At 38.6% G+C, this 16,305-nt stretch overlaps 1 protein-coding gene across 1 annotated transcript; it reads right to left on the bottom strand.

The window, feature by feature from the left end:
• Window positions 1-5,531: 5,531 nt before the first annotated feature.
• Window positions 5,532-7,377, bottom strand: LOC129726616 (chitinase-like protein Idgf4). Its single transcript, XM_055683531.1, has 3 exons — window positions 7,149-7,377; window positions 6,118-6,853; window positions 5,532-6,058 (listed from the first exon to the last, which is right to left on the bottom strand). Exons 1-3 carry the CDS (start codon window positions 7,261-7,263, stop codon window positions 5,584-5,586), a joined length of 1,326 nt encoding a protein of 441 aa, XP_055539506.1. The 5' UTR covers window positions 7,264-7,377; the 3' UTR covers window positions 5,532-5,583.
• Between the last annotated feature and the right edge of the window lie 8,928 nt (window positions 7,378-16,305).

Genomic DNA, 16,305 nt, shown 5'->3' with positions numbered 1-16,305 from the left:
CCACTAAGTTTTGAATCAAATCTGGCAAAACGAAAATAAAAAGTCTGGCAAAAATCTGTCGCTCATTTTTGGATTTGGATAAAATTCCTGGCAGAATTGAAAGTGATGACCTTTTTGCCTTTCTCCTAGAAAGGTAAAGCAATCACTTGCAAAACCGAAAGAATTAAAGTGCTCCAAAGGGCCGAATGGCATATATCACTCGACTCAGCTCGACGAGCTGAGCATTTTCTGTATGTATGTGTGTGTGTGTGTGTGTATGTGCAGATTTTTTTTCTCACTCTCTTTTCTCAGAGATGGCTGGACCGATTTTCATGAAATTAATTGCAAATGAAAGGTCTTGTTGTCCCATAAGACCCTATTGAATTTTTTTGTAAACGGATTTTTAGTCTAGAGGTTATGTATCGAAATGTAAAAATGATGAAACATCATTATCTCGAAAACTACACAACCGATTTGAAAAAAATTGAATTCAAATGAACTGGCTACCTTAAAACCCTTTACTTTTGAATTTTATAAAGATTGAACTTCGGGTTCAGAAGTTATGAAAAGAAACGTCTTCTGAAGACTGTTTAATATCACTCATGTTTCTCAGAGATGGCTGGACCGATTTTCATAAAATCAGTGTCAAATGGAAGGTCTAGTTGCCCCATAAGACCCTATTGATTTGTTTTGCAATCGGACTATTACTTTGCCTGTTATGTTTAAAAATGTGAAATCCAGCTATGAATAGGAACATATTCCGAAGACTACTTAGACTCACTCACTTTTCTCAGAGATGGCTGACCCGATTTCCACAAAATTAGTGTCAATTGATAAGTCTAGCTGCCTCATAACACCCTATTGAATTTTACTGTAATCGGACTGTAACTTCGTCTGTAATGTACCGAAATGTGAAAATCACGAAACTTCATTATCTCAGAAAATACACAACCAATTTGATCAATATTATTATCAGATGAGTGGGCTAGTTAAGGGTTAACTGATGAATCATGATTAAACACGTGGTTTCAAAGTTTGCCTGCCCTATACGTTCCCATTTCATTTGATTATAATCGAACTTAAGCAGCCGTTATGTATTAAATTGTTAATAAAACAACGAAAGTCTATTATCTCAAAGATTACATGACTTATTCGATCATAACTAGGGTCATACGAAACGAGTCATCTCTCAAACTTACAAATAACAAACTTCATAACAATTTAACATGTGGCTCAAATGTTATGGAAAGAAAAGAAACTCAAAGACTATTTAAAACTATACTTGCTTTGATCGATATAAGTGGCCTTAACATAATTTTAATGTGGTATCGTACTATTTGAACGTTTCAAATTTATTGATTCCTTGCGATGTGTTTAAAGTCTGCAAATGCACGACGAATCGGCCATAGGATATGATCAAAGTCAAAAAACAAATCGTTTAAAATGATTGGTTTTATCGAAATGACAACATCCTCGACTTTTGGCTTCTGTACATCGCCTTAATTCTGAATATATTTATATTGGATGGTATTCGGCCATTTTCAGCAGATTTTCTGGCATCAATCTCGGAAATACCCATATTGGGAGTTATTTAGTCATTTTGGTTGTTTTCCAGATACTAAAAGTGGTCGTCTTTAAATTCAAAATGGTGTCCAGGGTCAATGTTTGGTTTCTATGCATCATCTCGATTACGGAGATATCCATATTGAGTATTATTTGCTCATTTTCGACTGTTTCCTAGAAGTTGCCATTTAGCAATTCAAAATGGTGCCTGAGGTAAATTGTTAGCTCATTGCATCATTCTGGTTCCAGCGATACACAGATTGAATGGTATTTGGCTATTTTTGGCTGTTTTCCACAAACCGGAAGTCGCCATCTTGGATTTCAAAATGGTATGTAAGATAATTCCTAGCCTCTGAGCGTCATTCTGGTTGAAGGAACACCCATATTGGATGTTATTCGATCATTTTCGGCAGTTTCCCAGGAACCGGAAGGCGCCAAATCAAATTCCAAAATTGGGTCTGTGGTCGATTACAGCTGCTGTGTATTGTTCAAGATCCGGAGATACTCATGTTAGACGGAAATCGGCAATTTTTGGCTGTTTTTTAAAAACCGGAAGTCGCCATTTTGGATTTCATAAGAGAGAGGGGCGTCGAACCATTATGAACATATTTGTTACCTCCAAAAACATTCATATACCAAAAAAACAGGCGTATACACTAATATTTTACACAAAGCGGACGTAGATAAGGAAAATCGGAAAAAGAGAAAAAGAACGAAAAGGCACAAAAAGCTAATCCTAAGTTGAACTTTAATTGGCTTATTAGAGCTTTTGGATGTCAGAAAAGCTAGACACAGCTGTTCCAGCCGAAGAAAGGGTAATTAAAAATGAATTGGTAAATGATTTTAAATTACACCATATGATGATTAAAGTTTCAAAAACATGAGCCAAAAAAACATGATTAAAATTGAGAATAAAATTACTAAATAATGGACAAACATTTTTTCAAAAAATGCAAAATATCCCTTACTAATCGTGAAATCGCGAAAAGATTCTGAAGAACAGAAAAGATACAAAATAATCTCTAAATAAAAAAATTATTTGTAAGAAAAATATTTTCAAAAATCATTTTTGATTTTTGTATGTCTGGCGCTGACGCCATCCTTGGAAACAATTATTTTTTTGCAATTTTACTTTCTATTTATTCGACATAATTTGATTCTTGAGGCCAAATAAGGAAACGATCTTGAAACAGGCTTAGTAATCATCGAAAAACACTTCTATAGGACAGAAGAGACAAACTGAAAAAGGATTATTCTAAAATTAGAAAAGACGGAGAAACGTGCCGCATTTTTTTAACTTCATTCATTCTTTTCCCGCTCTTTAGCAAGTCATATACCTATCTTGATTCGTTTTCGGTTGAATTTCAGTATGTACAATATTCGCTGCGAAAAATAATTCTATTAATGCAGCCCTCTGAAATACCTCATTATCTCTAGTCTGCTTTAGGTATACTTTCGAAACTGCCACAGATGCGTGGTCGTAAAATTCAAGTGAATGCCAACCGTACGCAACGAACCGGACACAGACTGTACGCTATTTTTGCTACGTTAATTTCACGCAGCAGCAATCTCCTCCTCATACCCTTCGGGAAAAACTCTTAGCAGTATTTTTTTTTTTTCAAGTGGAATCATAGCGAAATGTCACAGATTCAGCAATCATTAGAATTAAACTGAAAATTCATAAGTTTATTTTCCGAGCCTGTGCCTTCTTAGATAGGTAGCACAGCAGCCGGTATTTATTTTGCCAATTTTCTTCTGCCGTTGGTTGCTGCTGCTATGGTTGGTCAGCAGGACCGAGAAAGAAAATAACCAATTCATCCTAGACCGGCTGAAATTTGTTTTTCCTAGAATACCTACTTCACCGCAATGCAGAAACGCTTGATATTATTGGTTTGATGATGCGAACCAACACAACGAACGAACAAACGAGGAGGAAAATGAAGTGCCGTCAGCTGTCACGTAGCCAATACCAAAATGCGATACACAGGGACTCAGGTCCTCGCCAGCTGCCGGTTCGGTCATGCGATGGGACTACATATTGGATTATGGGAGTGGTTGGGAAGTTTAATTTTGTTGTTTATGCTACTGAATAATCGTGAAAAAGATTGGATATATACAGAGTAAATCTAAAAACACTAGCGCTGAAACTGAATTCAAGTTTGCAGTTGATATTCGATGAACAGTGATAAAATAGATGTTGAGCTTTCTTCTGGAATCTTACGAAAAATACCTGTCTTCTTTCTTGATTAGGGAAAATGCCATCTCTAGGGGGTAAAATCTTCCTCGTAAGTATGCTATTTTATGTTGCGAACGGCAGAGGAAAAAATAATCATTCAGCTTTGTTTTTTTTTACTTCCAATCCCATCAGACAGAAAATGATTATTTTTGATTGGTCACATGATAATGCTAACAGAAGCCGATGTATTGCAGGAGAGTGGAAAAGAACTTCACAAACATGGTGCAAGATGTACACTTAATGGAACTGGAATGGGTTTTCGACACATTTTGGCGGAAATTTTCACTGAAAACTTATAAGAGGAGGAACTTTTTCCACCCTCGAATATCATTCCCTTAAGTCAAGCATTATTGCCTGCTGTGACTCTTTTTAAGACCGAAACAAAGTTTGGGGTCAATACAAATGACAACTAATTGAAATTAGCGCAGAAAATACTTACATTTCATTTGAAGGTATATTTTAACGTTTAAAAACTATTGTTTTAAAACGGCCCGATGGTGGAAACTTTTTTTCAAAGTATACCATCTACAAACAGCAAAAACTCACCGGAGTTATCTGAAAACAACATAAAATATAATTGAAATTCTTTTTAAAATTACGTTAGAATTTAAAAAATGCCGTTTTTAAAGGTACCCGAAACTTGAAATTCTCTTGAAAGAACTCCGACCACAGGCAGCAGAAATTCACCGGAACCAACTAAATCCTACGAAGCCGGTCAGAGGAATCAACAGCAACCAACACTAAAATTCACTCTGTGTTTTTTTTTCTTTAAACATGTGTGTTAAACATCAAAAGCTCGTTACTGGAAGTTTTATTTAAAAGTACTCCGCTGCAAGCAGCAGAAATTCACTGTATGTAATTGCGTTCATACTCAACGTCTTTGAAGTTCCTCCATAAACAGGTTTTTGTTTACCTAACAACCGGCATGACAACGATGCCAGTTCAGCTGTGATTTGTTGTCTAGCTCTCAGCTTCTTCTAGTAATCTGATGACAACGTTCTTGTAATGAATAGCGGAAAAGGTTGAAGTTTGGTTTTACACCCTTTCCTAACTTTTTTAGAATTGTTATTATTTTATTTTATGCGGAATATAATGTGATTTATAACGCCTCCCAATCGTTTCTACTGCTACACAGTCATGTTGAAAATGAGCATGCGAAGAACTACAATGGAAAATAGAACGAGAAATTTAATTTTCTCCAGTTGTGTAAAGCATTATTAGCAGCTAGCTGGCATCCCGCCATGTTTCGAGGACTAACATCTCAGCGTGTGTGTAAACGAGATAGCATATCACCGCCACTTTTCATACGCATAACATAGCATCTGTCAATGGGGCCCGCAAATTGCGGATCCGCAGTGATGTTAGCTCCTAACGGAGCAAAGCAAATAAGATAGAGATGCCAGCTAGCTGATTATTAGCCCTTTCGTGCAGCATCGAACCAACGAACAAAGCGTTTCACCAAGCACTTCAACACTAGCCGTGGAGAAAAATAACTGCAACTACAACCAGAAGAGCTGTGAAAATTTCATGCTATTGCATTCAGGAACGTGCTTCATGCTCAAGAAGCTACACAATTTTAATATTGCAATGGAAAAAAGAGGGAACGGAATGCATCCATTTCCACCGGAGCTAACAAAAAGGAAAAGATGAGTGAGTGTTTCTATCGCAATCCCAACACTATTTTATGTGCATCAAATCAGATGCGCGGTACAGACAGCATATTGGCAGTGATGTTTAACCTGACAAAATTCCAGACAATATGCACTACTCTATTTGTTATGTTTCTTTACACGTGACTAAATAAACTAAAGTCGATACTTGGACGCTCGGAGGACAGGGAATTTATCTCCGGCGCAGACACCGCGGTAATCATCGTTGCCCAGGTCGAAAATCGAAATGCCTCCTAGTCCCTTCGCTCTCACGTAGCCCGCCTTATTTCCAGCCGTTTCCGGATCCTCGTATGATAGCCACATTCCGTGTTCTCCATTTTCGTCCGGAACGCGGTATGCGTACACCCCGAAGCGTCTCGTGGGATCGCCAATCTTGCGCAGTGGCTGTTCCGCACCCTTCAGATTGGCATTGCCCGGATTAGGGAGCATAGCGCATACTTCGGCCCAACTGTAGAATCCAGGAATTCCAGAGTGCACTCCAGGGACGGACGGTCCATCGGTTCGCAGTGGGGGGACGCCTGTGATTCCGGACTCTTCTACCAGCTTCCAACCTCGACCGTACGTAGGAATGCCGACAACCAATTTTGTGAGCGGTGCGCCTTTACCCATCCTTAAAAAAAATTTATACATTAAACATATTTCTATTTTAAGACTGCAGAAGAACCTTACCAATAGCTCACTTTGGCATCGATATTATTTCCAACCACTCGTTCGGTTGGCTCATAAATGGGAGCGGTATAATCCGCCTCCTTAGGATTCCGCTCAGGTGTTTGCTGGTCAAACGCAGCCAAATTAATGTAATCCAAGTTATCCTTGAGCAAGAAAACATCCAGGAAAACACTCTCGTTAACATGTGGCAGCACAGTCAACCCGAGTTGGAAATTTTCCGGCTGAAAAGCATTCTTCAGATCGCGAACCAGCGCCACAAATTCCTCCCGGTGCTCTTCTGCCTTCGGATCTAGCACACTATCGCCTGTGAATAGTTTCTTAAATCCATGCCACAGCTTGCCAGTCCATCCCCGGATACGTTTCGGTTTGCTCTGCGGGAATTGCCACGCCAAATCCAACCCATCAAAGTTGTACGTTTTCAACAGCGCATACGCGGAATTCACGAAAGCCGTGCGACTTCCCGACGTTTCCAGCAGAGCAAGATACTTCTCGAAGGGTTTTTCCTCGGCAAGATCTTTGTAGCCACCAACACTCAGGAGAACCTTCAAATTTGGGTTGCGTCGCTTCAAAGTGGTCACCTGCCGGTACTGTCCTTTTCCCGAGTCCAGGTCTAGACTTTCATCGAGTGCCCGAAGCTTAAAGCCATTGCCAGCATCAACCCCGGCGTATCCGTAGATGAGATGCGTACAGAAAGGCAGCGCGAGCTCAATATCCGAAACGATTACCTTACCGAGGCCTGTAAACAACGTTGAAGTGGAATGAATTACTATTTGATTGAGGCTGATCCGGCTGGTTTGAATGAGGTCAGCAAGATTGGCTGGTTCTAGGAATAACGCTCTCTCTCGCTGATAACCGTCCAGCCGAGCGCGTTGACTAACAAAACAAATGTGAAGTGTTTACACGAACGTGCATCGCCGTGGACGGTCCTTGATTCAATCAGCTCGATTGCTTTACTCTTTAATTAATCAACCGATCTGATGGCGGGGTCTATCTGAAGGTCAACTTTGAAAATCTGGAATCTTACCACATACCTTCTCGCAGAGCGGCAGATCCATCGTAGTAGCAAAGAACCTTCGATCCATCAGTGCCGTTGTTAGCCCGAGCCAATGCCACAAGCAAAAGCAGGGAACCTAGCTTAAGCCACATCGTTTGCTAATCCTTCTGACCGGTTCCTTTTTTTTTTCTTCTTAGCACGCGAACGCTGTTTGATGTGATCTCCTCCAAGTGATGCAACTTACTGACCAACGACAGGCGTGACGATGATCATTTTATATTTAAATTAGTGACTGATTACAGAGCTTCGGCTTTAAGGTAACTCACTCTCTCCACTCGTGTCTACTGCGAGTGCTGCTGAAGTTGATTGTTGGAAAAATCACCGCTCGGCGTAAACAGGCTTCATTACTTTTCTACCGAGCGAGTTTGTAGCGAGTTTCAAAGCAAATTTTAATCCTTTGAGAAAAAAAAATAACAACCCCGATTCAATTTGTTGTTCAAAATGTCGAAACCAGTTCACCGTCATGCCGCCGGGTTATTTGGGATTTTTCAGTTTTCAATTTTCACATCATCCACATCAAGAGAATGGATTGGCATACTGTGGAGTGGAGACTGCTGCTCCCACTCAGTCAATTATTATGAGGTGTTGTTCCGAGCCAACAAACGGACAGAACAGGATGGAGCTTGTGTTTTTTGAATAATTTATAAAGTATGCGAAAAAAAGTACTTGCGCTTTCAGTCAGTTCGCGCATTATTCGCCTTTTTTAATTGTTTCAATAATGGGGGAATGTCGTGTAAATGAATATTCCTTTGTAGACTACTTGCTTTATATTGAACAAAGGGTTAAATCTCGTTTAAGTACAGTGAAATATTCAACCACATGTCACACGAAAACATATTTTCTATTTGATTTATTTTTGAAGCTATACCTATTTGTGACACCGGTTTTGTAGCTGTTTTCTTTCGTATGCCCCGTCAGTCCGAGAACATGACATTCATATCACGTTCTGATCCTGTTAGTATGCAAAAATAGAATAATAGTATGCAAGAGACGAGGTTGCAGATAATAGGATGTGAATGGCAATTGCAACATCACTCCCATCGATTTTTGTTTTTTGCTAAAAGTGAAAGTGGAAAAGTTACTATAAATTCTGGTAAAAGAAGTACCATGATCGTCAGGGTAGAATTTTTTATGTTTTTGATATAATACAAAATTATCAAATATATTCAAGAACAAGTTTTTCCAAATAAATGTTTAAAATCAATAATATTGCCTATTACTTTATCCTTAAAAGAAAACTGGAAATTTTTCGAGAATTTGTTCATCAAATCCACATTAACAGTTCACACATGTTCTTTTCTTTCAAAAGTTTTTAAATTAGAAAAAAAGTTGAATATTATCATTACTAGTGAATAACGCTTTAAAAAACAAAAGAAGTTAGTCTCACATGGAAGAAATGGCAAAAAGAATACCTGCACCCGTCAATATTCCGCTGGAAACGCACTCATCGTCTATCCCAGCGCAAGCTCATCAGAACTTCGTCAGCAATAAAGAATCAACTTCTGGCTGGCGCTTCATTGGAAGTAAAAAAATATGGAAATGTGACTGGTCGCAATATGACGCAAAGCAGCGTTTGCGTCGTCTACAAGAAAAAAAACAAGACAAAGCCAAGCAAAGGCGAAAGCAACGGAAGCAGCAAAACCATAGTACCAACAACAGCAATAACATTACTAGTAGCAGGAACAACAGTAACATTCGCATAAATAACAACAACAGTAGCAACAACAACATCATCAACCACAGTAACAGCAACAACAACGAAACTGGAACCATCACGCAGCGCAACACACCACCTTCACTTTTACCTCTTGACAAGGAATTATTGGCCGCAGCACGCATACATACTCTGGACAACAAAACGAGGACATTAGAACAATATTCATCAATTTTCAAAAAAGCGAAACTATCAACCCGTACAGAACTGAAAATGTTCGCACTGGCCAGACTGAAAATGTAAACAACAATAACAGCGACATCAGCAACAACAACTCAACGTCAACATCCACACCACCACACGACAGCCAATTCGAACTGGACCCAATGCGGCCTCCTATAGTGCGCTTTACGCAGCAGTCAATAAACGGCGATGGGCGCTTTTTAAAGGCTAGACTTCGTGACCCGAATATAATGAAAATCGTTCGCCTGTACCTGGCGTTCATGAACGACCAGCATCCAACAGTATGTGTAGATTGTTACACATCCACTAGTATCCGAATGCTGTTAGCTTCCGAAGGACTACCAGTAAGCACCGAACATCTGCTGTGCATTTTCCAGGAAGTCTACCAGGAATACGGGCTTTCACCCTCGAAAGCAGAAGCTGACCTACAGACGTACAGGACCTTTCTACTTAGCGAACGGACACATCGGCTGCAGCAATTGCGCGTAAGTCACGTAAATTTTCACAAGTAAAGACGCCCAATTTGGAAAGAAATAGTGTAAGTTTACATAGACAATTTTCACATTCCACACAGAATGCAATAATGACACCCTCTTTGGAGGAAGAAAGTAATTATTTAATTGAAAATATTTCACATTCCGAACGGAATGCTAAAACGACACCCTCTCTCGAGGAAGAAAATACTATTTTAAGTCAAAATATTTTTCCAAAAACTTCTTCGAATGGGCAACGGATGTGACTGAAATACTGGTATACTGCCAGAATTTCAACCGCATGAAAAGTCCAGCCAAAATGAAGGAAATTAATCAAAATCTATTATCATCCACCTTCAAAGTAATTTTAGGAACTGAAACTAGCTGGGACGAAAGCGTAAGAAGCGAAGAAGTATTTGGAAACATTTATAATGTATTCCGGCACGATCGGAATTTGTCTACCAGTAAAAAAGTCAGGAGGTGGAGTCCTCATTGCCATTAATGTAGACTTTACTTCTGAAGAAATAATATCCGACAAATATAAAGAATTTGAACACGTATGGGCCAAAGCATTTATTGCTGGCGAAGAACATATCTTCTGTTGCGTGTACTTTCCACCGGAACATGCTCATAAACATTCGTATGAATTATTTTTCAAAACTCTAGAATCTATTATGTCTAACATGAAACCAGAAGTAAAACTGCATGTCTATGGCGACTTCAACCAACGTAATGCAGACTTTATCGTAGACATTGAAAATGAATCTATCTTACTCCCAGTCGTAGGCGAAAACGAAACACTGCAGTATCTTTTTGGCAAATCTTCAGAACTTGGTCTATATCAAATCAATCATGTCAAAAACAAACAAAATGCATATTTAGACCTATTATTCACAAACTGCACTGAAGACTTCTGTGTAGATGCATCATTGACTCCCATCCGGAAAAATGAAGCATTTCACACAGCAATTGAATATTCAATAGTAATTAATAACAGTTCGTACCCTAGCGACTGCGAGTACGAGGATGTACCGGAATACCACAAAACTGACTTCGAACAAGTCAAACGTAGACTACGCATAATAAATTGGCGTAGTATTATTTGTAAAGAAGGAAATGTCAATGAAGAAGTATTAAAATTTTATGAAATAATTAATCAAATTATATCAGAAAATGTACCACTAAGAAAAAGAAGACGAACTAACACCAACAAATATCCAGTGTGGTTTAATCCACAATTGAAGAACCTAAAAAATAGAAAACAAAAAGCACATAAAATATACAAAAAAGACAACAATAGCGAAAATCTTCAAAATTACCAATAAATTTGCCGTCAACTTGACGCAGCCATTGAAATTGCGCATGAAGAGCATAACCGTAAAGTCGAACATCAAATCAAGTCCTGCCTTAAGAACTTCTTCAATTACGTAAAAACCAAACTAAAAAGCAACAACTTTCCATCACGAATGCATCTTGACAGTAATGTAGGACACACTAGTAATGAAATATGTAGTCTTTTTGCCACTTTTTTTTTCAAGAAATATACACTACATTTGAAGAAACAGACAGCGACCGCGAATATTTCTCGTATTTTCCTGAATTTTCGAATTCTTTATCTATCAATCAAATATCTGAATTCGAAATTCAGAACGCACTTCAAAACTTAGACGCTACGAAAGGTCCTGGACCTGACAGAATAGCTCCAATTTTTCTCAAAAACTTGGCAGAAGAACTATCTACACCTTTACTACACCTCTTTAATATGTCTCTGAAGAATCGAATTTTTCCAGAACTCTGGAAAACCTCATACTTAGTGCCAATTTTCAAATCTGGCGCTAAATCAGACATTCGTAATTATCGTGGAATTGCCATTATTTCATGCATTCCAAAATTATTTGAATCAATAAATAATGAAAAAAATCTTTCAGCAAGTAAAAAACCAAGTCACAACTCAACAGCACGGCTTTTACAACTACCACAAACCTTTTGGAATTCATAAATTTCACTTTGACTGTAATGGACAACGGCAACCACGTAGAAGCTCTTTATACGGACTTTAGCAAGGTATTGACAGAATCGACATACCTTTATTGCTCTTCAAGCTCGAAAAATACGGAATGGAAACAAAATTCTTGGAATGGCTGCAGTCATACTTAACAAAGAGAACACAAATAGTCCGCTTTCAAAATTCCTTCTCAAACCCAATAGAAGTAACTTCCGGGGTTTCTCAAGGTTCTCACCTGGGCCCTTTTCTTTTTATATCATACGTGAATGACATTTCCTTTCTTCTCAAATCAATACGTGTGCTTATATATGCTGACGACATGAAGCTCTTTATAGAAAGAATCAATGCAGAAGACTTCGAAATATTCCAGAATGAAATTAATGTATTCTACACTTGGTGCAACAAAAGCCTATTACAACTCAACATTAAAAAATGTAATTCAATAGCCTTTAGCAGAAAAACAGTAACACCACCAACAAACATTTTCTTAGGAAACCAACCAGTAGAAAAATGCAAAATCGTTAGGGACCTAAGCGTAATCTTAGATTCCGAATTTACATTCATAGAACATTATAATACAATTATCAACAAAGCAAATAGTATGCTGGGCTTTATAAAACGCTTCGGCCACAATTTTCAAGACCCATATACAATCAAACTATTATATATTACATACGTCCGACCAATTCTGAAATACTGTAGCATTGTATGGAATCCCTATATTGTAACACATGAAGAACGCATTGAATCTGTCCAAAAACAATTTCTTTTGTACGCGCTTCGTAAACTAAATTGGACAGCATTTCCCTTACCATCATATGAAGCTCGCTGCATGCTTATAGACCTACAAGCACTTAAAGAACGCCGCGAACTTTCAATGCTTTATTTTATCAATGACATTATTTCTCAACGCGTGCAATCTTCTAAATTATTATCGCAACTAAATTTTTACGCACCCAGTCGTCAATTAGGAAATCGTAAAATATTTTCGGAAAACTCTCACAGAACTAACTACTCAAAAATGGCCCAATAAATCATATGATGCGTCACTATAATCAGCACTGCGGAAATATCGACATCACTATGGGCAGAAATCAAATCAAAAAACGACTAACTACTGGACATAATGTGTAGAATATAGGAAAACATTGTTTTATTATAACTGTAGTCTACATTTGCTTGACGAAAATAAATAAATAAATAAACAGGTAAAAATCCTAAATTGAACCAATAGAAGAAACAATACCAAACAGAATTACGTATGGTAAATTGTGCCTTTAAAAACAATGGTAAGAAGAAAAACGAAACATTGAAATAAAATAAAACTTATGAAAGTGAAACAACGCTTCGGCGGGCTAGTAAAGGTTTGAAAAAAAAACAAATCCAAATTTAAATTTGCGTGAAGAAAAACACTTAAGAAAGCCAGATAAATCATACATGAAAAAAAATCCAATGAGAGTCCAGAATAGTGAAAAACGGCTTCCAAAGAAAAAATTCTGAAGACCAGACATTTCATAGCAGAAAATGATTCCATATTGAGCTTCGTATGGTGGAAAAACGTTTGTAAAGACGAAATTATACCCGAAATGATGAAAAAATGTCAAAATATCTAAAATCGAACTCAGAATAGCGAAAATATCGGCATCCATGAATTACGTAACGCTCATAGGAGCATAGGAGGTAGAGGGGGTATCCTTGAGCATTACGATTTGTTACATAGAGGAGGGGGAAGATAAGATCAGCGTTACGTAACACAAAAACTCTGGAAAAACTCTCCAAAAACGAGCATTTTTATGAAGCAAATTCTTCTACAGCGTAACGTAGTTTTTGTGGGGATTAGGTGTTGGCGTTACATTTCGTCACATATGGGGGGGAGGCTGGTGGTCCAAAAATGTGTGCTTTTGCGTTACGTAAAGTAATAAAGGAAATTATTACGAATTAAGCCTAGAATGCCGAATAAACAAAGTAGGAGGCAAAAAATGATATTTTTTTCTTAAAGTCAGACAAAGTCGAAGAAGGCCTAAAAGCCACCTAAAATCAGAAAACGCTTCTAAAGGGCAGAAATGATAAAATTCAGTTCCGAAAAAACTCAAATTTGTCAAACAACGCTTCTGCAGCCTGCAGAACAGAAAAAGTTGAATAAAAAATGATCCCAATTTAAGGGTATATTGCAAAAAAAAAAAAATTACTGCGAAAGGATAAAAAAGAAACCTCAGAATCTCTTAAAGATAAAATGACAATACAACGTTCACTTTCTGTCCTTTATACCAGAAAAGAAAATGATCCAAGCTTAAGCTCCACATAACTCTAAACATTTCTAAAAGTCAGAAAAGGCTTAACAGAAAGTGACGTCCAGAATGACGAAAAATCATTTAAAAGGCTAGCATGGGCCGTTAAAAAATTATTTTAAATCGAAAATCGTCATGCGACTATGACACTGTTGACCTTCGCTTTCGTTGAAAACCATTCGTTTTCTTTTCGAGTGTTCCAGCTGTCAAAATAAATGCAAAAATATTCATTTAGTTTCCATGTGACTCACAAAGTGCAAGAAAAGAAAACAAATGATTGTAAATTGAAAGTGAAGGTAACAGCATTATTATCGCCTGACGATTATCGATTGAAAATTACACGGTGACAAAAAAGTCCGGTCACACTTTTTTGGGGTCGCCTGTAGCCTACACGTTGCATTTCTCTGGTGCCATCTACATGTCAAATGAAAGGGTTAACTTTGCTGCCCAAAGTGGCAGAGTTTCGTTTCTGTGCAGTTTGTTTACATTGAGTTGTGAGCCATGGCAGAGTTAAGAGCAGCTGTTATCGCTGAATATGTGAAAGGGTACAAACCCGGTCACATATTCAAACACCTAGAATCGCTCGGAATCAACCGAAAATTCGTGTACCGGACCATAAATCGGTACCTAGAGACCGGAGGCACCGAGGACAAGGCACGATCTGGAAGACCAAGGTCTGTGAGAACTCCAAGGCTGAAAAAGATTATACGAGACCGGATTCGCCGGAATCTCGCCCAATCCGAACCGAGAATCAATCCGCCTGCTTCTGCGCAAGGATTTGAAACTTACACCGTACAAAAAACAGGTGGTTCATGGGGTTACCAAAGCTACAAAAGACAAGAGGTATCAACGGTCGCGGGAGTTGCTCGGTTGGCGCGCAGATGACGAGATTATTTTTTCGGACGAGAAGCTGTTCGTTTTGGAGCAAACAGTCAATCGCCAAAATGATGGCGTTTGTAGTGTTAGCGTCCAGCAAGCTCCTGCGGACAAGCTGAACGTTTCCCGGTTCCAAAATAAGACGTCAGTGATGGTTTGGGGAGCCATTTGCAAGAGAGGTAAACTGCCTCATATTTTTATCGATAAAGGGGTCAAAATCAACGCAGCGTACTACCTGGACACGGTTTTGAATAAAAATGTTCTGCCTCAAGCTGAACTATTGTTTGAAGACGATTACTACTGCTTCCAGCAAGATGGCGCCTCATCCCACACCGCAAAGGTTGTTCAGGCGTGGTGTGAGGAAAACTTGACCGATTTCATTTTGAAGAATGAATGGCCTCAGTCGTCTCCGGAACTGAATCCACTGGATTATTTCGTGTGGGAATACATGATGTCGAAGCTGAACGACTATAAAATAACAAATTTGGAGCAATTCGAGCGAGTTATCACGAAAATCTGGGACGAGATGCCGATGGAACACGTGCGCGCCGCTTGCGACGACTTTCCGAGACGTCTGAAGCTGGTGCGATCAGAGAGAGGTGGTGTAATTCCGAGATATCGTCTGTGAAGTATCTTTATGAGTTACTGAATAAAGCTATGAAAGCCAGATTCAGATTTTCTTCTTATTCTTTGAAATATTGAGATTTTCCTGTGTGACCGGACTTTTTTGTCACCCTGTACTTTGTTAGGCCGTAAAATGGTCAAACGGTCTTGAATTGAGCTTCGAAAGGTAAAAAATGCTTTTGAAGGACAGGAAAGATCAAACAAGAAAACGATGTGCAATACGAAGCTTTAAAATGTTAAAAATTGAAACGCGCAATCGTTGGTCGTTAAAAATCGTTTATCTCAATCACAATTCATGATACAAAAATCTTTTTTTTTCTCGGTATTTCAATTCATATATATTTAAAAGAAACAAATGTTTGTCTATTTTTTTTGGTTTGCAAAATCCAAATGGCCGTCCCTTCACATTAACCCCTTCCATTGAATTTTGCACGATGGTCCCATCGACCTTATTCACCACCGAACGACAGTTTGGTCGTTTTTTCATGGATTCATTAGTTTTTTTTTTAGATTCCGTTTGACCAAGGCCCAATACCGCTCGATAGGGCGGAGTCCTGGGCTGTTGAGAGTGTTGTGGCCTTTGGGTACCACATCCACAACCAAGTTGTACGCATCATACCAGTCAATTACCTTTCTGTCACAGTGGCAGCTCATCAAGTCCGGCCAGAACAGTACAGGTCTATTATGTTGCCTAAAAAACGGTAGCAGTCGTTTTTCCAGGCACTCCAAGACGTTGACCTCTTGATTGATGGTTCCCGTAATGATGAAAATGCTGTGTTTCTAGATCACAAGTGGCTCGCCAGACGAGGTATTTTTTCGGGAACTTCGATAGTTTGATGATTTTGAAAAAAATCCGGCCTGATTCGGTATAAAACATCTGTCCCGGAAGCTACTTGGAATCCAATCCTTTTGTCGTCCATGACAACAGAGTCGAACTTTGTGAGCAGAGCTTTCGGGACCGCTGTTTTGCC

This window comes from Wyeomyia smithii, chromosome 3, assembly GCF_029784165.1.
Source record: "Wyeomyia smithii strain HCP4-BCI-WySm-NY-G18 chromosome 3, ASM2978416v1, whole genome shotgun sequence".
Taxonomy (NCBI): domain Eukaryota; kingdom Metazoa; phylum Arthropoda; class Insecta; order Diptera; family Culicidae; genus Wyeomyia; species Wyeomyia smithii.
Note: the sequence above shows the minus strand (reverse complement) of the source record. Positions and strands in the feature narration are given on the sequence as shown.

Excerpts from the sequence above, each read along its gene's own strand:
- LOC129726616 (XM_055683531.1), bottom strand. The coding sequence starts at position 7,263 with ATGTGGCTTAAGCTAGGTTCCCTGCTTTTGCTTGTGGCATTGGCTCGG. Across the intron at positions 6,854-7,148 it reads ATCTGCCGCTCTGCGAGAAG|GCCTCGGTAAGGTAATCGTT; the intron begins GTATGTGGTAAG and ends CGTTGTTTACAG. Across the intron at positions 6,059-6,117 it reads GATGCCAAAGTGAGCTATTG|GATGGGTAAAGGCGCACCGC; the intron begins GTAAGGTTCTTC and ends ATTTTTTTTAAG.